This window comes from Anabrus simplex, chromosome 2, assembly GCF_040414725.1.
Source record: "Anabrus simplex isolate iqAnaSimp1 chromosome 2, ASM4041472v1, whole genome shotgun sequence".
Lineage (NCBI taxonomy): Eukaryota > Metazoa > Arthropoda > Insecta > Orthoptera > Tettigoniidae > Anabrus > Anabrus simplex.
The window spans coordinates 611,445,310-611,472,825 of NC_090266.1; the positions used below are offsets into that span (position 1 = coordinate 611,445,310).

The 27,516-nt window shown below is 37.7% G+C and overlaps 1 protein-coding gene across 1 annotated transcript in view; it reads right to left on the reverse strand.

Annotated features, from left to right (window-relative positions):
- lt (vacuolar protein sorting-associated protein light) overlaps positions 1 to 27,516 on the reverse strand; it is a 343,814-nt gene that overhangs the window by 61,255 nt on the left and 255,043 nt on the right. Inside the window, exon 16 of the mRNA XM_067139250.2 lies at positions 17,226 to 17,325. Within this exon, the coding sequence (XP_066995351.1) occupies positions 17,226 to 17,325 (100 nt within the window). The remainder of the gene's footprint in view (positions 1 to 17,225; positions 17,326 to 27,516) is intronic.

Sequence of the window (27,516 nt, forward strand, 5' to 3'; positions counted from 1 at the left end):
CTTGGGTAAGGAGTACATGATGAAAACAAATAAATCCAAAACAAAAGTAATGGAGTGCAGTTGAACAAAGGCAGGCGATGCAAGAAATATTAGATTAGGAAATCAAGTATTAAATGAAGTAGATGAATATTGTTACTTGGGCAGAGATGCCAACTATTACGATTCAATTGTAATAATTACGAATTATCCATCATAATCACGCCTTTACGAATCACACACCACAAATTACAAATTTTTGTTGATTTTTAAATCTACAGTAAGTGTATGGAGTGTTCAAAAGATACACAAGGAATGCCATTACAGCTTGAATTCTCAGAATATTATTTTCGAATTTCTCAGTAATAATTTATACTCCTTTCCTGTCCCTCGTTTAAGAATATTTCGAGTTTTCACGCACCAGAACAGTATGTGCTTCCAGTACCAGAAAAATAGGCACCTGTGAAGTGGTATGTTTTGTGGAGTTGTTGTCTTTGTTCATCATATGATCAGACTCCCATGCAAGTATGCGAGTTCTTTTGTCTTTGTTTTGGCGGCAAAGTGGTGAGAAACTCCGTTTCATTGTGAATACTGTGTACGTGACTGTTGAAGAAGGATTTATTGTGATTCTGGTTGCCAAATTTATATATATTGCTCTTCTAGGATATATGCTAATCATGGGTTATGAAATGCGAAAGGTTTGAAATAATGAAGTGATTTCTTGTGCAGGAAAATACGTGTGATGACGTTACCGTGACTAGTGACGCAAGTAATAAACCAAAAATAGTTCAAAAATTTAGGGAGGAATACTCGAAAGAATGGCCCTGTTTACTGCGTTCCTCAAAATCTCATTCACGCGTGTTTCGTAGTGTGTGTAGCCGCGATTATTCAGATGCGCATGATGAGGAAGAACAAGACTGAATTCCGTGCTAATATGAACACTGAACTATTAAGTGCTCTGTTGGTGCAGAGGATGCACATGGTATCAAAAGAAGAAAGCATGTCACCAGTGTACTGTACATTTACCAAACAGGAGTCCGGCTCCATGGCTAAATGGTTAGCGTGCTGGCCTTTGGTCACAGGGGTCCCGGGTTCGATTCCCGGCAGGGTTGGGAATTTAACTGTCATTGGTTAATTTCGCTGGCATGGGGGCTGGGTGTACGTGTCGTCTTCATCATTTCATCCTCATCACGACGCGCAGGTCACCTACGGGTGTCAAATCAAAAGACCTGCACCTGACGAGCCGAACATGTCCTTGGACACTCCCAGCACTAAAAGCCATACGCCATTTCATTTACCAAACATGAACTACAAGCTGCTAATGGAGTAACTGCATACTCGACAAAAGAAGTGATCTTTCAACCTCAACTCAGATATGTTCTGCAGATTACCTGTTACTTTCTTTATATACTCTCTTTATATGCCAGTCTTTGAATATGTTACATCAGTTTGAATTGTATGTTGTTCATTGTTTTTCAATGATATGTAAGTTAGTAAGATCTCGGGAAAAAAATTCTCCGGCCGCTGGCGCCCCCCCCCCCCCCCTTCCGGTGCCCTAACTGCTGCATTACGAATTGCCTTTCTTGAAAGTTGGCATCTCTGCATGGGTAGTAAAATAACTAACGATGGCAGAAGTATGGAGGACATAAAATGCAGACTAGCACAAGCAACGAAGAGCTTTCTTAAGAAAAGAAATCTGCTCACTTCAAATAGGAATTAGATGTTTCTGAAGACTTTCATCTGGCGCGTGGCCTTGTATGTATGTATGTTGGGTATTCAGCCCGAAGGCTGGTTGGATCCTCAACAGGTCCGCCATTAGCTGTCATAGATTGCCTAGGTGTCACTGAAGAGGCGTCCTAGGGAAATGAGGAGTGAGGTAGTTTCCCGTTATTTTCCTCACCGGGCCAGAAGTTGCTACTGCATATCAGTCTGCCAAGCCCACTGAAATGCGTGCAACAAGCGACCCTATGAGCGACATTTTCACACCATTCATAGCAGGGACTGGCTGCATAAGGAATGGCATTACTAGCATCACTCATACCGCAGCCACTTTCATATTGTCAAAGCCAAGGATACGACTAAGACAGGTCAATGAAAGTAACAAATTTATTCTAGCCCATACCAGAAGACAGAGTGCACTGTAAACACTACATCTTGCCAGCAAAGGCAACGTGGCCTTGTATGGAAGTGAAACGTGGACAATAACTAGCTCAGAAAGAAAGAGGATAGAAGCTTTTGAAATGTGGTGTTACAGAAGAATGCTGAAGGTGAGATGGATAGATCGAATCACAAATGGAGAGATACTGAATCGAATTCGTGAGAGGAGATCGATTTGGCTAAATTTGATGAGAAGAAGAGATAGAATGATAGGACACATCTTAAGACACCCAGGACTTGTTCAGTTGGTTTTTGAAGGAAGAGTGGGTGGTAAGAACGGTAGGGGTAGACCAATGAATGAATACAAGCAGATTAGAGCAGATGTAGGATGCAATAGTTACATAGAAATGAAATGGTTAGCACAGGATAGGGTGGCATGGAGAGCTGCATCAAACCAGCCTACGGATTGATGACTCAAACAACAACATACACAGGTAATAATAAATTATATAATATTAATTACAGGTTCTTACATTAACTAAACTGGTGGAAAATAATGTTGGAGAGGGACGTGGATGGAGAACAAGTCCCAGTAAAACCATGCAGCAAGAAGAGGAAACTGAATTTTGAAACCGACGAAGACGAACCGAATTTTGGTCATGCCATTTCGGTTTCAAGTTCCACACCACTTGAGATGGAGATTGCTGTCTACAAGTCGTTGGCTGAACTGGAAGAAGACTTCACAGATCCTTTGGAATGGTGGAAAATACATTCAGTCAAACTTCCAGATCTCGCATGTATAGCGAAAAAATTGCCTTGCATTCCAGCTACTTCAGTTCCTTGTGAGAGAGTGTTCAGTGATGCTGGAAATATTGTTACTAAGAAAAGGGCAGCTTCAGTTCTGAACATGTCAATGTATTGACATGTCTGCAGTCCTGAAGCAAAGAGGTGTGACGAAGTAATTGCCAATTTCACAGTTTCAAACCTTGGTATAGATGGGAGCTCAAGAGAAGAATTTCGCTAGGAATGTGGCCGGGAATGCGTTAGCCCTCGCTTCTCCCCTCGTCCCTGTCTTATCGTCACCAAGCTGGTGTATGTACTTGCGTTTCTGAAAACGTTCGCCCTCGCAGTCGCAGTGTCCTCAGGTGGTCTCTTCCTGCAAGACACTTGATGTGTTTTTGTATACCGCAGGTTGGCAAAATTATTCATCTATTAATAGACTACATCTGATCAGCGAAATATTAAGACAAGGCAGTTTCCAACTAATAGTAATCTAGGTTATTTTCCAGTGACACTGGGAATTTATGCCATCTTCAGAATTAGATTTTATCACGGGCAGAGTCCATCCTCAAGGTGCAGATCGAAAGAGCTTTTGTTATTTTTTATTTTAATATATATATATATATATATATATTGTATTAATTATTATAATACTTTTTACATATTTTTACAAAATGATCGCCAACGTCCGATGACGGTTACATTACTAGAAGAAGACGATATTTATTTTCTGTATTTCAAATGCAGTAAGTTTCATGAAGTGAACTAAAGGCAGGTCAATTTCGCTCGTCAGTGTGCCGAGTTACGAATGCATTCTCTCTCAAACACATGTACCGGGCGAGTTGGCCGTGCGTGTAGAGGCGCGCGGCTATGAGCTTGCATCCGGGAGATAGTAGGTTCGAATCCCACTATCGGCAGTCCTGAAAATGGTTTTCTGTGGTTTCCCATTTTCACACCAGGTAAATGCTGGGGCTGTACCTTAATTAAGGCCACGGCCGCTTCCTTCCAACTCCTAGGTCTTTCCTATCCCATCGTCGCCATAAGACCTACCTGTGTCGGTGCGACGTAAAAGCCCCTAGCAAAAAAAAAAAATTGCAAACACATGTCCCGGCGTGTTCGTTACGTGAAGAAAATGAAAATAATAATAATAATGAACCAGATTGAATATGTGCGCGTATAACAATTTTATGATTACGATCCAATCATTCAACTCATCCAGACATCAGTCAGTCATTCACTCATTCAGCCATTCAGTTAATATATAATGTCTATTGTAAGCTAAGGAGAAATATGTTCGGACTCCTAAAACAAATTACACTAATTAATAATAGGAGTACCGGTAAGATACGTGTTGTCCTAGACAATATAACACTGTTAATGTCTAGGATCAAAAGAAATAAAATTAAAAAACTACAATTTAGAGATTGGGTGTAGGCTAAATAGTGATTAGGAGTAATTATGATGTTTAATGTAGTAATATATATAAGAAGATCAATCATATAAAAAAATAGCAATAAATGATTACTCTGTCCCCAGTTCCAGGAGATCCGGAACTAGGGGATGGAATTATTCTATTCTACTATTCTGTATAACAATATTCTCGCTTGTGCGTCACGAATTCTGTGCCGCAAAGGTTATTTTACGTGTCGATAAAGCTGTCGACACGACGCTGACGTAGTTCAGCACCTTCAGATACTATTGCACTTAGCCGAGGTCGAACCCACAGACATATTGCACGCTCATAAAGCCAGCGCTGTACCATCTGAAATGGGTGAGAGAGGAGGGAATTTATTCATTATTCGACGAGTTAGTTTACTGACGAACTCAATTTTATAGAATTTTATTTAATCACAAAATATTAAAAAATACTGTAGGCCTAACTAATTATCTTCATCAATCCTTGTGTCTCTATGTCACTTTTCTTGATAGGCAAAAATATAAAATAAAATAACATTTAAAACAATAGTCTGTAGGCCTAAATTAGCTTAATCAATCCTTGTGTCCCTATGTCACTTTTCTTGACAGGCAAAACTATGAAATAAAATAACATTTAAAACAATAGACTCCAGGCCTAAATTATCTTAATCAATCCTTGTGTCCCTATGTCACTTTTCTTGACAGGCAAAACTATGAAATAAAATAACATTTAAAACAATAGACTCCAGGCCTAAATTATCTTAATCAATCCTTGTGTCTCTGTCACTTTTCTTGGTGACACACAAAACTATGAAATAAAATAACATTTCAAACAATAGACTGTAGGCCTAAATTATCTTCATCAATCCTTGTGTCCCTATCTCACTTTTCTTTGTGACACACAAAACTATGAAATAAAATAACATTTAAAACAGTAGTCTGTAGGCCTAAATTAGCTTAATCAATCCTTGTGTCCCTATGTCACTTTTCTTGATAGGCAAAACTATGAAATAAAATAACATTTGAAACAATAGTCTGTAGGCCTAAATTAGCTTAATCAATCCTTGTGTCCCTATGTCATTTTTCTTGGTGACACACAAAACTGAATGAAAATGAAATAACATTTAAAACAATAGACTGTAGGCCTAAATTAGCTTCATCAATCCTTGTGTCCCTATGTCACTTTTCTTGGTGACACACAAAACTATGAAATAAAATAACATTTGAAACAATAGTCTGTAGGCCTAAATTAGCTTAATCAATCCTTGTGTCCCTATGTCACTTTTCTTGATAGGCGAAACTATGAAATAAAATAACATCTGAAACAATAGTCTGTAGGCCTAAATTAGCTTAATTAATCCTAGTGTCCCTATGTCACTTTTCTTGATAGGCAAAACTATGAAATAAAATAACACTTGAAATAATAGACTGTAGGCCTAAATTAGCTTCAATCCTTGTGTCCCTATGCCACTTTTCTTGATAGACAAAACTATGAAATAAAATAACATTAAAACAATAGTCTGTAGGCCTAAATTAGCTTCATCAATCCTTGTGTCCCTATGTCACTTTTCTTGATAGGCAAAACTATGAAATAAAATAACATTTGAAACAATAGTCTGTAGGCCTAAATTAGCTTAATCAATCCTTGTGCCCCTATGTCACTTTTCTTGATAGGCAAAACTATGAAATAAAATAACATTTAAAACAATAGTCTGTAGGCCTAAATTATCTTCATCAATCCTTGTGTCCCTATCTCACTTTTCTTGGTGACACACAAAACTATGAAATAAAATAACATTTAAAACAATAGACTGTAGGCCTAAATTACCTTCATCAATCCTTGTGTCCCTATGCCACTTTTCTTGATGACACACAAAACTATGAAATAAAATAACATTTAAAACAATAGACTGTGGGCCTAAATTAGCTTCATCAATCCTTGTGTCCCTATGCCACTTTTCTTGATAGACAAAACTATGAAATAAAATAACATTAAAACAATAGTCTGTAGGCCTAAATTAAATTCATCAATCCTTGTGTCTCTATGTCACTTTTCTTGGTGACACACAAAACAGTTTCCCTTCTCGTGCGTATTCATCACATTATTGGATAACATGTCTGATAACCTCCCTAGCTTCGCTGTGGATAGTCTTTCCTTTCTTCCGGCAGGGTACCATAATAGTAATACAAAGTAGCACTATAATAACATAAATGTTTTATAACACAGTTTTTTTTTTTGCTAGGGGCTTTCCGTCGCACCGACACAGATAGGTCTTATGGCGACGATGGGATAGGAATGGCCTAGGAGTTGGAAGGAAGCGGCCGTGGCCTTAATTAAAGGTACAGCCCCAGCATTTGCCTGGTGTGAAAATGGGAAACCACGGAAAACCATCTTCAGGGCTGCCGACAGTGGGATTCGAACCCTCTATCTCCCGGATGCAATATAACACAGTTATGTAAGTCTCAATATACAAATCGCTGTTCAACATTTAAAAGGTCAACACTACCGAGCTGTTCGACTGGCCACTTGTATCATCAGAGGGAGACTGGCTGCTGGCTGACGATACTTTTAGGAAGAGCCATAGCCGAGACGACTGAGAGAGAAAGCTGCTCCCCCGTGTCCCACCTCACGTCCCGCTAGTCTTCTCTTCAGCTCGCATCTATACCATTAAATTACCATTATTGAAATATATTTAAAATATTAACTTAACTGCTTTTTAATTTTTTCTTGCTTGCATGCCACCAATACAATTAAAATTTAAAATAAAATGTATGTCTTCTTTATAGTATATCGAAATATAAACATGTTTTATGCCGGGTGTTTTCCTAGACGTTATAGTGTGTGAAACCGATTAAAATGTGATTAATCGGCCGATTAATCGAATAAAGTCACTGGTTAACCGATCAAAATTTTTAATCGTTCAATAGTACTAATAATAATCATAAATATCTCTGTTATTATTCCTTGCATTTTAAGAGTGCACGAGACATAAAAGATTGGAAGTTTGATTTTTACACAAATTGTATAAGGTAGTTTTTCAATACAACTAATGTAGACAGACATATTTTTTTGTTATGGCCCCCTTATCGTACACTAATCTTGACACAAGTGTAATAGACTAGTATAACTTGGAAACAATATTCTCTAACCCATGGGTAAATAAGGCAAAAATCGAGCTTGAATTATCATTATAATTATTACTACATCTTTATTTTCCTCCAGCTCCACAGTATTTACTACCATTATTGATCCGTTAATGGAGAAAAATAATAGTGCCCCCCCCCCACACACACACACACTTGGCACCTGCTGACAAATGGCCCATGGACAACTCCCTCCCAGAGAACCGATAGCCATGTTAGTACAGCAATTATATGAACAAATGACAAAAAGTCAAAATGAAAATGGCAAAATTAAAATAAAATAAGGCAGTACGGCACACCGGTACACTGGCACAACGCCACCCATATGGAGGACAATACCCTCCTTCACCTCTCCTGACTGACACAGCAAGCCATAACATTCCACACCTACCTCTCCTCGCATGATCTACTACCTCTTGCTGCACAGTCATCATGTTACATCACTGCTGAGTTTGTGTCCTACATTTTGACTTCATGTTTTTACCTTGTGCATTGTTGTTCTTTCATGTTACCTCTCATTACTCACTATACCATCATTATCTAACTTCTTGCCATATTACCAAACCCGTAGTTTATCAACTACGCGTCACTAGCTCCCTTTACATCTCTCTTTCAATCACACTCTGCAAATACTAACCATAATCACATATCAATTTTTACCATCATCCAACTTATTACCAACTATATAAATTTATCATACTTGGCCGCCCAACTTTACCAACTGAGCACCTACCAGCCAGACCCTAATCTCACACTGATTTCGACTCTTCAACTCATTTACTATATACCATCAACTTGCTCACATTCAATTATCCATCCATCTTTGACCCTTGTCACTCTTATCAACAATCACTCAAAATACCAACTCATATAATTCAGTCTACCTGTCGATCATCACACCCATCAAAATCACACGTAATCACTACGTCACCTATCTAAACCACACTGAACCACTAGGTGCACTATACTTTTCCAATACCATACCTGCCAACTTTCATAAAAAGAAATCCGGAAGAACCTAAAGCGGAAAATTTTTAACAACACGTGCATGTGTCGCAAAGTCTTGAGACACAATGACAAAGGATGGCAAGGAGGGAAATTATAAACAATACCAATACAAGTCAAATACATGTTATGATCACCCCTGAAATTAAATACTTGTGCAAAGTTACATCTTGCTGAGTGCTCATCTGTTTCCACTGAACACTGGGAACACTTTCCGTGATTGTATAAAACAACGAAATTAAGCAGAATATGCCTCCCTAAAAGACTGACAATATTGTTTCTTAGTTGAATTCATTACAAACACCACTAAAAACACTAAATTGCCAATAAATTAATCACACAATTTCATGAGTTTCAGAACTACGGCTAATGTTACTCACACCCACACACAAACAAAACCTTTCACAGCTGCTACGAAGCACGACGCAGTTACAAAAGTTGTTATATATAAATTCACAGCCTGCTAATTTTTACGGATTTCTTTCCTTCAAAATCACAGCCTGCTACTTGTTTGGGAACATCTCAATGAATGAAGTAGCAGTTGACGTCGAACAGGTGACAAAAGTACGGTGATAATCGATAATTTGTTTAATGAAACATTTACCAGTCAAATTTCAAACACTGCACCTCTTATTACCAGCTACTATCAAAAGTCAAACAAATCTGATTTGACCGCAGAAAGTGAAACCAAGCGTGGATATTCAAAATACGTACAATAACGTTGTTCATCCGTACAACCGTAAAACACACTCAAAATCCGTACATTTTACGGAAAAACCGGAATACTTGGCAGGTATACAATACCAATAACAATTACACTCCACATTCACTCAACTTACCACACCCATCTTTTAAGCATCATTTCATATCTAGAACCACAACCTTTACATACCGATCAACCATTAACTTGCTAAAAGTATATTCACTTAAAATACCATACCCTTCTCTTAACCATCATTAGCTTGCTAATAAACATCTTGCCATTCACACATATACAACCATAATCACATATTGATTTCAACCCTTCTATTCACTCACTATATACCACTATATACACTATATACAACCTCTTATTCCACTTCTTTCTAACCATCATTTTTCCTCATAAACACGTATTACTTCCTCCTGCCACTTCAATTACATCTACCCTCCCCTTTCTACAACATACATTAAATTATTTAACCATCTTTGGCCACACTCACTCTTAGCAACAATCACTCAATATACCGACACATACCAACAAATCAACCTCTTATACCAATAACAACCCCACTGCGTCACCTTCCAACTTATACTTGATTAACAAACACTTCCACTTGTAATTCAAATCTACTTAAGTATAATCAGACCTCAAAATCATCCTTAATCATTAAATTCACTATACATTTAAAAAATTCATTAATAAGCACACTCCACAACCTACCAATTTCTACATACTCTTTACGAACCCACCCATCTTCCATAATTTAAAATCCCTCCACATATCACTCCAGATAACACCCGGCGAACTCCACTCTCCCCTAATAAAACTGCACTTCACAACTAAATTCACTATACATTTTAAATCCAATTCACCCTACATATCAAATCCTCACAGTCACTATAACTTACTCCTTAACCAACCAAACCATCTTACCTTATATTATCACTAAATCTTCGTCCACTATTCCCTTACTTATTTACTACCTTTGCTTGACATTTTACTTCTTGTTACTATGCCCTCCTCATCTTTTTTCATTCCCCCCAAATACCTTAAACTCCTGCTCCTCCCTTTGTTCACAAACAGTTCTATTCTCTCCCTATCAGACCTTTCCTTTTCACTCTGCCTAACCACTCTTCACTGTGTTCACCTCTCTGCCTTTCTTCTTCCCTGGGTGTGTCCATAGCTGCTTCTCTAAACATTTGTATTCTCACACTGTTGTCCACTGCTCATTCCTTATCGCAATGCACGATCACTCTTTCACTATGTTCGTCTCCCTGCCTTTCCTCACTCGACTTCCTGATTCCCATTGCTCTTTCCTTGTCACCACGTCCATCTTCTTCGACCTTGCTTTCTAAAACTTGCCTTTCTTCCACGCTCTTCCCCACCACTTCTTCTTGCTTCCAATTCTATTCTAATTCCTGTAATTTTGTCACTGTCCAAAATCTGGTCCATTGGCCATTGGTTACCACTAATTCCTGACCCCTAATGTGAGCCCTTAATCCTTGAAGTCTTAAGGGTTTTTACATTCTCCATCCCTTCTCTTCCCATGTCCCTCTTAATCTAAAAATTTGTACTCTGTGGATAACCCGCATTTCTTATCACTATTTCCGCCATCAGGGAGGATAACATTTTCACTTTTATCGGCCTGTTACCCTGTGCTTTACCTATCCTTTCGACATCGTCTATGTCCACTTCACTGAAGTTAATTTTCATTCGGTTTTGGATGACTTCCACAACTTTGTAAATTGTCATCACATTGTCCTCTCCTTCCGGCACTCCATATATAAATAAGCATTTCTTCCTGTGTTCCAGGGTACTGTCTTCTATTTCTGCCTTCAGCTTCATCACCTCTTCTTCCATATTCCTTATTTTCTCTTTGAGTGATAAACTTTATCTCTCGTTGTTCCCCACTTTGGTCGTTATTTTGTCTGTTTTCCCCTGAATCCATTGCCTCATATTTTCAAACTCTCACTTGTTCCTGAATCATATATTTTATTTGCTCAAATGGGTATACTTCTTCCACAACCTTCTTTACTATCCTCCTTATGACCTCCACATCTTCCCAGCTGATGTTGCCACTGGGAGAAGGGCCGGGGGGTTTACTTCCACGCCCCCTATGACTAGCAGTACCATAATCACGGCTACCGCCAATATCATCTCAGCCTTCATACTTATTTCCACTTTGTCTCCTTCTCTTTTGGCTGCATCCTTCCTTCTCCCCTGTCATCTTCCAATAACTACCCAATACTGCTCCACACCGATCATCTTCCTCTTCACTCTTGTCTTCCCTCTTGCACTTACCACTCTACCGGCACACTCGACTCAGCACATCTACACACTATGCGAGCTTAGGCCAGACTGCAGTATTAGTACACTGGCCGGCAAAAAAAGTGGATCACTTTGAAAATGTTGATTTTCTGTTCGCTAAAACAAATTTTTAAGGACATATTTCATTTTGTGATGTTCCTCTTTATAAATAAATGTTTTCAGCACTCTCTGGTAAGTGTGTGGTGCATATGGTCCGAATTGATTGACTATTAGAGATAATTTTCCATGCCATTAGCTTTTATGACGATCCCTTTTAACTTTCATGGTTTTATGACGGTCCCTTTTAACGGGGTTCCTCGCCCCCTAATCAAGCGTTAAAGTTACTGTAAACATTTGCAGTGATAAGATGTTCTTTGTAAAAACTCTGGGGAGTTCCAAATCAGTTTTTGTTCGATCCTTGATGAGTCAAGATGCCTCTAAGTAGAGAAAATGTTGCACGCGTAATCGCCTTGGTTGAAGACGGTCGCAGCCTTCGGTATGCGGCCCATGCTGTAGGAGCATCTTATGGAAGTGTACAACGGGCCGTGCAACGTTATCGTGAACGTGGAACATGCGAAAGGAGACCGGGATCTGGACGTCGACGAATTACGAACGCCAGGGATGAACTATTTCTTGTCCTCCAAGTCTTGAGAGACCGAAGAACAACAGCGGTTCAGGCGAGAAATCGTCTAGAGGCTACAAGAAATGTCCGTGTGAGTGAGAGAACTGTAAGACGAAGGCTCCAGGAGGCTAACCTTACTTCAAGAAGGCCCGCTACAGGGCCATTATTAACGGGGCAGCATCGGAGAAGACGACTCGAGTTTGCGATGCAGCATCGAAACTGGACCATTCAGGACTGGAGCATGGTGCTTTTTACAGATGAGAGCCGCTTCTGTCTGAGATCTCCAGATGGGCGAGAAAGAGTGTGGAGGAGGCCTGGAGAGCGATTCTCACCCGTAACTCTCTCCCAAAGGACACCATTTGGGGGAGACTCTGTGATGGTGTGGGGTGGCATAAACTTTGAATCCCGTACCGAGCTTGTGATTCTTGATGGCGGTTCTCTCACTCCTCACCGCTATGTGGAAGAAGTTATGCAGGATCATGTTGTCCCATTTGCACAATTTACGGGCGACAATTTCATTTTAATGCACGACAATGCTCGCCCGCACGTCGCCCGTATCGTCACCCATTACCTAGAAGAAGTTGGAATTCAAACTCTAGACTGGCCAGCAAGGAGTCCTGACCTAAAGCCCATAGAGCACGTATGGGATATGATTGGGAGAAGACTTCGGTCTCAGAATATCGAGACTCTGGCTGAACTGTGGGCACGATTGGTGACAGAATGGAACAGTATTCCTCAGGAAACAATTAGGAATCTAGTGCGCAGTGTACCACAACGCCTCCAGGAGGTCATCACTGCCAGAGGCGGAAACACCAGATTTTAATGCCTCTAGTGGTTTGCTAAAACATTTTCTGACAGTGTAAATCAGTGAAAGTGTTAAAATTGGAGTTAACTTAAATACAGTGAAAGACATGCAAATGAGTAAAAATTACAGGAATTACAGAAACGATAAAATATCATAATAAAGTGAATGTCAGATAAATTTTGAAAGTGAATTTAGTGTTAAACGTGAAGGTAACATAATGTTTGATTAGTATTATCAGTATTATTATTTATTTAGGACACTGGACTAACACTATATCCATTGAAACAATTTTTTTTCAAAGTGATCCACTTTTTTTGCCGGCCAGTGTATTAATCACATAGTTGTGTACAAACTTTATTTGGTATGATCATTATCGTATTATTTGTGAGGTTATGTCATGCAACATTTGCTGTATATATATATATATATATATTAATATAAGTTTATTTAATATAAGAACATGTAATTAATAGTAAATAATTTATTATTACTTGTATATATGATGTATAATCCAACGCAACATTGTGCAACACACTGTAATAAGACCAGAACAATGCAATGTGTGACTAGAATTGTGTAGAAACTTCCTTAGATTGTAAAAAGGATATTGGAGTGTCTCAAAATTACGAGAAAACATGTTGTGTCATATTCTTCTAGAAGGCTGGCCAGGCAACGTATATAAAGAGGCAGTCCTGATGATAGATTCAAGTTGTTTTAACGAGACTTGTGTGGAAGTCGTGTTAGCCGAGCGTTTGAAGTCAAATATGTGAATTTTGTTTGGTTGGTAGTTGGCTGACATGCAAGTGTTGCAGTCTTCTTCTTATTCTTCGTAGTAGGCAGTTGTTCAAAATGGCGGTTTATTGACGTGTGTATAATATATGTATACAGTTTGTAAATAAAATAGTGTAAACAACTAGTCATGTAAGGAAGGCACTGGCACCGTGCTTTGACACCAGTGCCAGGGACGGCATGGTAGGCACGGTGCCATGAATTAAAATGAACCAGTGCCAGTGGCACTGCCATAAAAATAAATCTGTGAAACGTTTACAAGAATAAAAAGGTTTGTGACATGAATATTGACCTTATTTATACAGTTAATAAGGGCAAAAACATATCAATCAAGTCTGTTTTTCCATGAGTAAATCGAACAGTATGCCGGGCACTGGCGGCTGGCACTGTTGCCGAACGAAGCACTATTGTTTGTGGCCACGTGACTGCCTTGTGCCAACGGCACGGCACGTACAGGCCAGTGTTTTTCAGATCCGTGCCGGTGTCAGTGGCAGTGCACCAGGACAGATAGCTTCTATGGTACGTACGGGTCACCTCGTCAATCAATCAATCAATCAATCAATCAATCAATACTGATCTGCATTTAGGGCAGTCGCCCAGGTGGCAGATTCCCTATCTGTTGCTTTCCTAGCCTTTTCCGAAATGATTTCAAAGAAATTGGAAATTTATTGAACATCTCCCTTGGTAAGTTATTCCAATCCCTAACTCCCCTTCCTATAAATGAATATTTGCCCCAGTTTGTCCTCTTGAATTCCAACTTTATCTTCATATTGTGATCTTTCCTACTTTTATAGACGCCATTCAAACCTATTCGTCTACTAATGTCATTCCACGCCATCTCTCCTTCCAAGTGCTGCCGGGCCGTGCCACGTTATGCTTTATTCTCTTTCGTTATATTATCAATTGTCTTGAATTTTGTGTCAATGGCAGACAGACGAAAATCTAGCCCTTTGTGGAGCTATTTCATTTTAGATGATAAAAACCAGTGCATTGCAGTGTGAGATATTTGTAAATCTTGTATATCGTTCAAATCAACGATAACATGTTTAATACTTCGTTGTACCTGGAAGACCCCTTAATAGCCAGGCATGCAGATCCATTAAAATGGCGGTTGGGAAGAAAGCTTCAGTATCCCAACATTTATTATTGAGCTGTCAGGAAGTTGTGTGTTGTAGCAACATGCGCGCCTGCCAAAGGTGTGTTTTCAAAAGCTGGTCAAATTTTCACTAACAGACTGTCAGCGAATAAAGTGAAAAACATACTGTTCTTGAATGTGAATGAAAAATTTATTTGAGGTTTATTTTGTAGTATTTTGCATGTAAATTTTGACTAACAGACGAAACAGAACTGTCAGTGAATAAAGTGAAAAAAATGCTGTTCTTGAATTTGAATGGAAAACTTATTTGAGGGTTATTTTGTAGTATTTTGCAGGAAAATATTAATACAAATGTGAAGTTCCTTTTTTTTTTTTTTTTTTTGTCAATACATGAAGTATAAACGTTTTTATACGAGTCCAATGAATAAGTAGTCATCGTGGCACTGACAGTGCCGCGGCACCAGTGTCTTGGCACGGTGACACATTTGGCACTGGGACTGTGCACACCAGTGTCAGCAGCGGCACTGGAATTTGCATCACTATACACAACTGACAGCATCGCGTGTGTGCGTCTTTGTGGTAACATCAATCTATATATATATATAAATAAAATAAAGAGTTTTGTCTGTACATTGCTCAGAATTTAAAAAATAGTATTTTTATATCGGTAGTGTCCACAGTAACAAGGAAACGCATTTTTTAAAAAATTTCCGTCATCTTTGTCTGTGCGCGCGCGCGTGTATATACGTGCATCTTGAAAGAATAGCAGAAGATAATTTAATGAAATTCAGTATCTGAAGTCGGCAAATGAGGCACTACAATCTGGGCTATAAATAACTGTATTCACGCCAAGTGAAATGGTACTTTAGGGGAAGGCCTAAAATTTAATTTTCAAATCTCTATGTTATTAGTGGTCCTATCGATAAATACTACATAACTAAAGTTATATCGAATTAAATTTCTAAATTTAATTTTCAAATCTCTATGTTATTAGTGGTCCTATCGATAAATACTACATAACTAAAGTTATATCGAATTAAATTTCTAATCATTTATGTCTCATACAGTTTTACCGTACCGACTATGATAATAGAATCCATGAATTTATACTTTTGTTGCTTAGTCCAAAACAATGCCGAGCACTGTTAACATGAAAGTATTGTCCAATCATGTTAACTGGTGATGGTTTTTGTCATGATTGTCTTAAGGCGTCAGTCCATATCGACAAGAAAACTGTGAAGATGGATTATACAAATCGTAAAGGAATGATTGCCTGAAGAATAAGACAGGAAGGAGTCATGAGAGAAGGAAGGACTCCCTTTTACATTGGATGCCTAATATCCCAGTGTTGGAAGAAAATAAATGTTAAGGCCTACAATAGTGAAAGCTCATAAAACTGATCAACAATAAAATTACACTGACCAGTGTTGTGATTTATCTGTTGTGCTGCCACTCATCTCCGACAGATAGGATTATTGCTGCATCCCAAGTAAAACAGCATTCCTGAATATTGGCGGAAAGTGGTGTGGAGTTAAATAATTCTGCACATGCTGTGTGATTGTCCCATGAATAATGGGTACTACAGCTAATCAAATATACAGTTCAGTGCATACTGTGGCCATAACAGAACTTAAATACCAGGTTTTGACAAATTCTGTTAAGCCATTTTCCTATGATGTTGATATAAAGAGACCAACAAAAATTGAGCCAAACCTATTTCTGATTTTTGTATACAGTACTTAAGCTTACCAGACGTAGAGTTTTAGCCATAACAGTACACAAGTGAACTTGGCAAAGTTTTACAGCTGATTGCCCTTCCTGACACCAACCCTATCTGGAGGGATGTACTCACTATTGCATGTTTCTGTGGTGGAGTGTATTGTGGTGTGATGGAAGTAGATGAAGAGAAGTGTATTAAGACGAACACAAACATCCAGTCCCCGAGCAAGAGGAATTAATCATAAGCAGTTGAAATCCTCAATCTATCCTGGAATTGAATCTGGAGCCTTCTGAACTGAAGGCCAGTACGTTGACCAATCAGCCAAGGAGCCAGACCTCAAGTTTTCTCTATTACAAACATTAAAAGGAAGGATGAACAATTCAGATCCACAGTAGAGTATCTAAGGCAAGTATATTCTTCGTTTTATTGCTGTCGCTGAGTAAATGATGTACACTAGTGCCATTTATGTCAATACAAGCAAAGATGTCTGGAAAAGGTGTGCTTTTTGCCGAAACCTCGATTTAAGGTTAAATAAAATTCAGGTCTCTGAAAATCGTAAAATAGGGGTTTTGCTGTATAGACATTTTAACTTTATTTAGTACAACAAATTTAGTGTACACTGTCAAGGTTTAGTCTTCAAAAATTGTGGTTACCTCACAATATTCAGTTAAAAGTGAAATGTTCTAACGAAGGCCTTTTGCACACCAACTGAAACAATTACTACACAAATAATTGATTCTCTCATACTAAATCTTTACAGCTTACCTTCAACTGATATTCCTTTCTGCTGCATGTCTATCAGCTTTTTATGAAGATTGAAGTAATCAGACACAAGTATTTTCTTGCATCCTTCTTGAACTGACACCTGTATTAAAAAAATGATGGTATTGATCATCAACATAATTTCTTAATTACTTCTCATATCCAAGGTCACAAGATTATTATTATAAAACATCATATTCAACTTTTAACACTAGAAGTAAAATAAAATGTTTGACTTCAATGACTGGTGGCTAACATACAGTCTTTATGTATGTATGTATGTATGTATGTATGTATGTATGTATGTATGTACATACGAGGGGCGTACTATATTGTTTTACACGTTATTTTTTGTACGTCCGGGTATGGTTCACATTTCACTTTTGAAGGTGGTGGTGCGTAACTAGTGTCTTTTCCACTGTTTGGTAGCAGCACACGCACAGGGGCCAACGAATGCACTCGTCATAAATGTAAATAATGAAACAAATGTACCACAATTTAACTTGATTTTTTCTTTGAAAACTCAAATGATCCATTCATTTTGCCAGCCAGTGGAGTTTGTCCACACAGCATAATATGGCTTGAAGGGGAATTGTGTGTAAGTGAGAAAGAGAGTGTATATAACATTATACAGCAGCTAATCAACAGTCACTAAAAAATCCGACTGTTATACTGTGAATCATAACCAGGAAAACAATAAAACTGCTAGTGCTGCAAAGGTCAAAAATTGATTAAAGAACTGTCAAAGAGCAGAATGTATCCGGAACAAAGTTAAAAATGCAGTAGAAAAGGTATTCACATGATTCTAAACATCAAGAAGGTTAAGAGCACAAGAAGACTGCAAATCAGCAATCACCATGGGGCTCAGAAAGCTAACATCTGTATGAGACTTTAACACTAGGACATTATCAGAGTCTAGTACCAAGAAAGTGAAAAATGTTTATGATGTTGGTGTTCTTGAGACTGACTGACTCAGTGATCACATGACAAACATTATTTTCCTATTAAAGAATTTCAGTCATTAAATTACAACAGTAGTTTCATATAACTCTGTGTACTTTGTGTGTTATAGTCTACTTAATAACCTGCGTGGCTGTGGTGTCTATACCTGTAATTAATTTCAGCTAAATTTCAGGAGGCAGCAGTTGTGACCTTTAGTTAATACACCATCTTGGAAACACCCCAGATTTGAAGTGAAAAACCATTACTAGGATGCCTAAGAGGGGAATTTCAACTCACTTCACTTCGAAGCTGTGTTCCTGGTGTTGACTGCACCTCACAGCAGACCAGTCTTTAAATTTATGGCAGCTCGGGAACCTAACCAAGCCTAAGCGGGAAGAAAAGCACATGGCCAAACTTTACACCAGGGGTGGATATGTGTAAACTCTAAGGTGGTACAACTGAAAAACTGTTATGGGTGGATGAATATATGGTAGCCTCGAATTAAACACACCAAGCACAGTACGACAAGCAGTACTGTCCAGAAAAGTACAACCTTACAACTTAATTTTTCATTAAAAGAAAGAAATCCCTCACAGAAGAGGCCATTTAAGTAAGATATTTGACAGATGTAACAAAAAGGACCCAGGATATCTTATTCGTAAGTTAGAAGTAACAGACATGAAAGCAGAGAGAATGGTAGCTGGTACGAACAGGTGGGAACAATGGCAGGAGGTACTCAGAATGAGAAGGTACAAGCTAAGTTAACTTGCTGGATGAACTGTACGCATAATCCGGCTTTGGTGGTGAGGTCATGTGAGACAAATGGAAATGGACAGGTTACTGAGGAAAATAACAGATTTGGTCATGGGGGATAAGAATAGTAGAGGGAGACCGAGACGTCGATAGTTCGACCCAGTTTCTAATGATTTAAAGATAAGAGGAATGGAATTAAATAAGGTCACAGAGCTAGTTAAAAATAGAGGATCATGGAGGCATTTAGTCAATTCATAGATGGACAGATGGATTCACAAATAAACAGAACAGCTTTTTCCTCCAGACATCTTACCACATGGAATATGACAATAAAATCAACACGACACTGACATAGTATTCAGAACTAGATCTTCCCGTTTGTTTATTCATATAGGTGAACAATCCAAATTTTATAATTCAAGAATTTTGATCAATTTTAACTAGTCACACCACTGATTATCCAAGTTAATGAAATATGTTTGTGTTAAGTGTTAACCATCAATGATCTTACGACCTTTAACCCATTTAAGCCCAGCGTCTTATTTTGAGGACAGGGCATTATTTCTGATTTAAAAGTTGTTTGCAATACTTATGTCAGAATTTATTATCGAATATTATAAAATGAACAATTTTGGAGCTCATTTTTTGGTGAAACATTCAATAACTTGCCAACAATAAGCAAGCTATTAGTATTCTTGCCAAGATCAGCAAAATAAATGTGTTACAGTTATCGTGAAATCTCGTATCTTGTTTACTTTGAACAGAATTAATTTAATTAATGTGTTCAGATATACTACATTGTTCACTGTTGCAGTAAATATGTTGGAAGATAGTTCGCCTAGTCAATACAATTCATTTATTTACCTTTCACCTTAACATCTAGTACATGTTTCGAGAATATTATGCATTCTCTTCCTCAGCTAGTGGATTAAAATTCAGTATACAATAAGACCTGACTAAAATACGGGGGCCCCCATTAAAATTCAAAACAATGAGTATGACAATGTGACACTTAAAAATTTTGGATAGTACAAACATAGAATTAAAATCCCATTTTGTCAAGTACAAATTAAAAACACAATATAGTCTAATTAATGTCTAATTAAATACAACGTCTTGTGATGATATGAATTCACAGTGTCCTTGAAGTTGCCTTGCGTAGTTCAAAAATGTTAAGGATGAATGAAATTGCATTAAAACTTGAAGTCCTGCCGATATCCACCGTTAATGGGTGTTAAAATGATGTCTATTTAAATTAAAATATTGGACACAGCGTCGTATAATGATGTGAAATTACGGTGTCCTAGGAATTATAATACTATCTTGCGTATTTGAATTGGATTTGTACAAGAATAAATGAAGTTGCGTTAAAACTTGGAGTCCTGCCATTATCTTCGGTTGATAGATGTATTATGCAGCCAGGTTGAAAATAGGTTAAAATGGTCTATAAAAAGGAAATGAATTAAAAATTAACAAAAGGCTCCGACATGTACAAATGAGAATACAACGGGGTAAAAATATTAAACCTTACCAGTGTGATGATGTAAATATTACGTGTGGCATGCATGTGTTAGATAGATGTTGAGGCACCTGATGTTGTATGGCAACTGGTTACAGAATTACATTGGGTTGCGTGTTGGATGGAAGGAGGGGTGGAAGGAACCGTCCCTGGTACTACAGTCATACTTCCCCCCTTACACGCTTGACATCATTTGGCCTCTTACTAGGGTATTGGGTTACCAATTTAAACAACTGATTGTCTTCTGCAATGTGTTCATTTAGGTTGTTCTCATTATCAAATTTTTGCAATTTGTATATTCCTAATTTCTCTAAGGCATTCATTTGTTTGCCTTTGCTTAATGAATGTAATAAAGTCATATCACGTTCAATATTTGTGAAATGATGGTTGCTTTCATGCATGTGTACACACATTGCAGAGTATCTAGAATGTTTTCGTGCATTGACATGCTCTTTATACCGTACCACCACACTTCTACCTGACTGTCCGACATATTTTTTTCCGCAATCTTGGCACGACAGTTTGTATACTCCTGATTTACTGAACCTACTGTTGGTGTTTACGCTATTCAAATTGAACAATAAATTATTATTATTATTGTCTGTCCTAAAGGATACATGGATATTGTGTTTTCTAAATAGTTTAGCCAAACTGTATGATTGTTTATTACTGTAAGTGAATGTAGCGAATTTCTTTTTGTCTTCCTTATTTACAAGTAGGGTGTTAGGTCTATTCACGACCTTACTCTTTATCCTATTGACATAGCTTTTGGGGTAACCGTTTCTTTTGGCAATATCTTGTATAATGTTTATCTCTTTATTAAAATCATTTCTGTTTAATGGTATTCTTACTGCTCTATTGATGAAGCTGTAAAATGCCGCTTTCTTATGTTCTCCTGGGTGGTTCGAGTCTTTCCTAATAACAACATCTGTGTGTGTAGGTTTTCTAAATACTTGGTAAATCAGGTTTTTATTGTCTCTAGTTAATGTTACGTCTAAGTAGTTTAGACTTTTATTATCTTCCGACTCGATTGTAGACATTATATGTTTATCAAGGTTGTTTAATTGGTCTAACAGTTCGTTTGGCTTGAGTTCTTGTTCGTTAATGATAGCGAACGCGTCATCAACAAACCTTAACCATAAGTCTAATCCTTTTATTTTACCGATTATTTTATTAGATTCCATATGGTCCATAAATATATCTGCAAGGATACCAGACGCTGGTGATCCCATGGCCAACCCATTAACTTGTTTGTACACGTTGTTGTTGAAAGTAAAAAAGTGGTTTTCTAATATAAACTTTAATAAGTTGATGAATTCATCAATTTCTACTTTACTCAACGAACTATGTGTGTTTAAGTTGTTCTTAACAATGTTGATAGTCTCCGTGATCGGAATATTCGAGTACATATCTTTCACATCAAAGCTATGGATAGTATTATATTGCGATAAAATTAAATTTTTTGTCCTATCACAAAAATCTATGGTATTGCGGAGACTTGTATCTACATTAAATCTGTAGTGTTTCTTTAAAAACGTGTGTACAAATTTGGCCGTTTTATATGTAGGACTGTTTCTGAAGTTAACAATCGGTCTAATAGGTATGCCTTCTTTGTGTACCTTAGGCATAGCCCTCAATTTCAGTAATCCTGGGTTCATATTTACCAAGCGTTTTGTTTCATTCGAATTCATCAAAAAATTAGTGTTAGCTAAAATTTGTTTGAAAGTCTTTTGCATGTTGTTAGTGGGGTCCTTCTTTATCTGACGAAAGTTGTCTCCCTTCAGGAAATCATTCGTTTTACTGATGTAATCATCTTTATTCATTAAAACTATAGTGTTACCCTTGTCAGCTTTCGTGACAATTATGTTATTATCTTTAATCTTCTTATTAATCTTTCGGAGATTGTTATTAGTGTGGGTATCTGCGATGGTTTTATGTTCCATTATTTTACAAATTTTATTTTTAGCCTCGAACCTCATGTTCTCTTGTTCGTCTATGGGTACCTCTGCAATTGCTACTTCAGATTCCGCTATCAGTTTCACTAGTTCTCTATTTTGGACAGTCTTACTCGTGTGTGGCCAGTTATGTTTGGGACCCTTAGTTAAGATTTCGACTTCGTCGTCATTGAAATCAACGTTGGTCAGGTTTTTGAGTGGCGGATAAAATGTGTGTGTTGTCGTGTATGTGTTGTTATTTCGTATTTCATCTTTGGTGATGCAATTGTCTTCAATGAGCCTCTGGTATTTTCTATCTAAAATATCTTGTTTTTTCTTTAATATTGTAAATAATGAGAGGTCAATGTTAAATTGCGCCTCCTCCCATTCCAGAGTCGAAATTTGACTAGTGATGAGTAGGTGGATATCGGCAGGACTTCAAGTTTTAATGCAATTAAATTCATCCTTAGCTCAACATTTTTGAACTACGCTAGGCAACTTCAAGGACACTGTGAATTCATATCATCACAAGACGTTGTATTTAATTAGACATTAATTAGACTATACTGTGTTTTTAATTTGTACTTGACAAAATGGGATTTTAATTCTATGTTTGTACTATCCAAAATTTTTAAGTGTCACATTGTCATACTCATTGTTTTGAATTTTAATGGGGGCCCCCGTATTTTAGTCAGGTCTTATTGTATACTGAATTTTAATCCACTAGCTGAGGAAGAGAATGCATAATATTCTCGAAACATGTACTAGATGTTAAGGTGAAAGGTAAATAAATGAATTGTATTGACTAGGCGGACTATCTTCCAACATATTTACTGTTACTAAGTCAATACGGATCCAATCCCGACCATCATGGTCAAGATTATTAATAATTGTTCACTGTTTTCGATTACCGCTTAAGACAGTTTCCTGAACAATATTATGTGCGACTTGTAACGATGTTAATAATAGTGTCAAAATAAGACGCTTGTCTCCTGAAGAACAATAGCCTAGTATGTGTGTTAAATTGAACAATGCAGCTGAATGTCCACCATTCCCTCCTTTTTCAGTGCTGTTGTTTACACCATTAGTGGAAGCACATTCTGTGTCTGTGTCTATGTGAAAACTACAGTATTTTACTTGTGTCAAAGCATTTCCAAAATTTTGAAGAAACTACTGAATTCAGGTATGTGACATGCTACTACCCATCAAAGGGCTCTAGGGTTTTTATATACGTACGTTCAGGTGATATTCTGTGTGTTCGCAGTATGATGATGATGATGATGATGATGATGATTATTTTGCTCATCCCACTGCTACTACTAGTAATTATAATAACAATGTTCATTATATATGTATAGTAAGAATAGTTCCTTCTCTTTTTTAGGCCTCCATGACTCAAAGAATTAGAACTCAAAGAATTAGAGTTCTCACACTTGCAAAATTGTAGATATTCTGAATGGTCTGAGGTTGGAAAGTGGACTGCTGCAAGATGAGAATCCTATCTATGGCACTGTATGCCCACCAAATGATGATGATTTGACGGATGACGAAGAGGGGCCGGATGATATTATCGGAACTGTTTAAGTTCAGAACGTACCTGAGCCACTTGAAATTATGTATATCTTCCAAATCTTGTTAAAGTTCTGAAACATCTGATCCATTCCTGTCTACATCTTCTCAAGAGGCTAAAAAAAGTAAATTGTCCAAGAAACAAAAATTATAGATATGTTTGTAATGAATGCATGGTTGATTGACAGATATATTCATGAAACAGAGGCACAGGACCACCTCTCTTCTAGATGAGCAGTGACTGTGCTGCCTCATCTCAAGCTCGACACCAATCGAAAACCACCAGGGAGGCCATTATCATCACAATCAAGCTTAGAGTAATGCATGACATCATCAGATTCAATGGTGTGGTTCACGTCATAACGAGATGCAAGGAGAGAAAATGCGTGCAGAGCAGGGTGCAGGAGAAAGCCCAGATCCTTCTGTGTCAAGATGCTGTCACATTATGTATTCAGTGCTTCGCTCTGTACCACAGTAAATGAAGACATAAGCTTACTAGACAAAAAATTAGTCGCGCTAGTGCCCACGCACAGATGGATCGTTAAACCTGTACAGATGGCGCAGTGAACATGTCCTGTGCTCAAATGCACATGCACTGCCTCAACATGAGCATAAGGCAGTAGCGATCAGTGAGACATTGATGTTTCAAGCGGACAGTGTACATCAACATGGGTAGCTGTAAGGATGTGACAGTGGCAAAAAGGAGCAATCCTGTTTGGCCGTGCCCATGGCTATAGGGTGCGTGAAGTTGCTGGATTTGTTGGCGTTTCACAGTGGACTGCACAGCGTGTCACAAGCCATGTTGTACTACACATGGCCACGAAACACGACGTTAGAATTGTGGTTGGATAAAGATCCTGACTGAGAGGGACCGGAGAAGCGTTTCATGGCTTGTGAATCAAAATCGCTTCCAAACCCAACAGGAATTGCTGTAGTCAGTGAACTTTGTGATGGGAACTGCATGCAATGAACATTTGGAGTCGGTTACCTCACAAGAGGCAATTGCTCATACAGGCACATAAAGCTGCGTATCTCAAATGGGTTAGAAATCTTCGAACGTGGCAGCAGCTGACTGGCGGAATGTAATGTGGTCTGAAGAATCACGTTTTTGCCTGTATTTCAATGATGCACGTAATCGAGTGCACCAAATGCCAAATGAAGCATTTCATCCAGGATGCATACAAGGTCAAGTTCAAGCCGGAGGTGGATCTGTGATGTTTTGGGGGTGTTTCTCGTATCATGGATTGGGCCCGCTCACTGAGATGGTCTCTAAAATGAACCATTTTAAACATTCTGGATGATCAGGTGTTGCCTATTATTGAACATTTAAATGATGAGTATGCTATTGTTACACAGATTTTTCAAGACGACACTAGGAAAGTTGATCAGGCTGGATGCATTATGTGACTGGTTTTATGAACACTCCCCTACCATATTACATCTTGATTTGCCTCCAAAATCACATGACTTGAGTCACACCGAAAATCCACGGGACACGTTGGAACGGCGGGTAAAACGCCGACATCAACATCCCAACAATTTGGTGAAATTGTGCGATCAAATCCAGGCGGTTACCATGTCCAGAGACGGAGTTACACGGTATTAAATGATGCTTGCAATGATTTCTTCATGGGTGACAAATTATTTGTCCAGTGAGCTTATGATCAAAGTGGTAATCTGCTCAAATTAGAAAGGTATATGAGACTGTAAAATACTGTGTTCTTCTCTGAAATTAATACATTTTCAATAACATCTAAAGCGAATATTGCTACCCTTAAGGCCCAACATCCTATTTTGAGCACAAAGTTATTTTTTAAAAGGACAATAAATATAGTTCAAAATTGTGGTTTTTATTGTGTAAGTAGATGCATTATTAAGTTTACACTCAAATTTGATTAAATATAAAAATATATAATATAATAATTTGGGCTTATATGGGTTAAAGTTTTTAAAATAATTTTCCAGTTCTACTCAGCAGATGGTATTGCTATGTAATCTTCCATAAGAATGTTGACTAATGACTGAAATACAGCACAGATTTCACCATTGTATATTCGGTAAGGCTTTTCACATACCTACCCTGTAGTTCATTCCAACCTCTCCTCTTTAGTTCAAGTCAGTTCAATATATACCTATTCAAACCTAATACACCGGGTGGTTCACCAGCCCCTTGCGATCCAGTTTCATGCATCCCTTTAAATTTATTACAATTATGAAAGACATCGGTCCCTCTCCCTAAACCAGGGTAATATAACGAGATGTGTGTTTACGAGCTAGAAGACAGCAGAAATCGTGAGCGCCACTATTAATTGATTATAGGTACATTGAATGAAGCCATAAAACGGGTGCAGATCGTTATTTATAAGTTTAATTTCAGTACTGATTGATTACACGTATATGGACAAGAAAGAAATTCCACCTATCAATACTATTTATTGTAAAGTAGATTTACATCAGTATCGGTTTCGACTATATACAGTCATCATCAGCTGACAGATTACAATATTACATCCATTAGCCATTTGTATATGTTACTTATCTACAAAGATATCGTCATCCCTCAGTGCATCCGGATGTCTAATGGGGTTGTGAGTTAGATGTTGTCGTCATTTCATTTGTGATTTCGTGAGATTGAAATTGTTTCTGAGATTAAAATATGGTAGTAAAAATCTTAACTATTAAAATAAATTGTACATGCACATTTAACACATTAAAAACACAGAAAACATGTATATAAAACACTTGGTGAATTTAAACACATTAAAAACACTGAGAATGTGTATATAAAAACACTTGATGAAATTAAAAGTTTATGTCTTGCATATTCTTTCTTCAGGCTTCCTCAATGGGATCTTGTGCGCCTATGTTTATGTTGATTGATTTTGAGCTCGTAAACAGTTCTTGAGGATGTTCTATTTGACTAAGAAATGTATTCATATATGCTTGTAATGAAAACACAAGTCACTGAGTAGTCAAATATTGTGGGTAGAGGTAGCTCAGCTGTAAACGTGTTAAAAAAAAAAAAATGTTAAAGCAGATGATAAAATCTTGATTTTTAGATTTGGTTGAATATAGGATTTTGGTGGTGGCCTCTTCCTTGTCTATATCTGTGTACCAGAGTTGTAGTTATTGCTGTTGTTGTTGTGCTTGGGTGACATTCTTTTTGGGAGCTCGTTGCGCACTGCTGCTTGTACGCCTAGGCATCGAGTGATTTAGATGCAAGTGTGTTTTACAATAATCTGTGCTTGCCTGCGAACATGTTTGGCTGGATCTTTGAGTATAACAAAACTTACAAGTGTGATAGATGGAGCAATCTGTACACTGTTACACAGAATAAATAGCGACTTGGAGGGATTAGTTGGGTTTGTAACACAGGGTTTTACACTACCAACACCTTCATGCTGTGGTTATCCGCTATCAAGCAGACTAAAATGAACTGAAGCTCGTCCATGCAGTTAAATATCAATGTTTAGAGTCAATAGAGTTTTTGCACTCATGTACTTTAGTGGGTAAAAACCTATTATATCTTTAGTGTCTGAGCATTTCATTACTAAGGTTACCGTAACTGTGTGAAGTG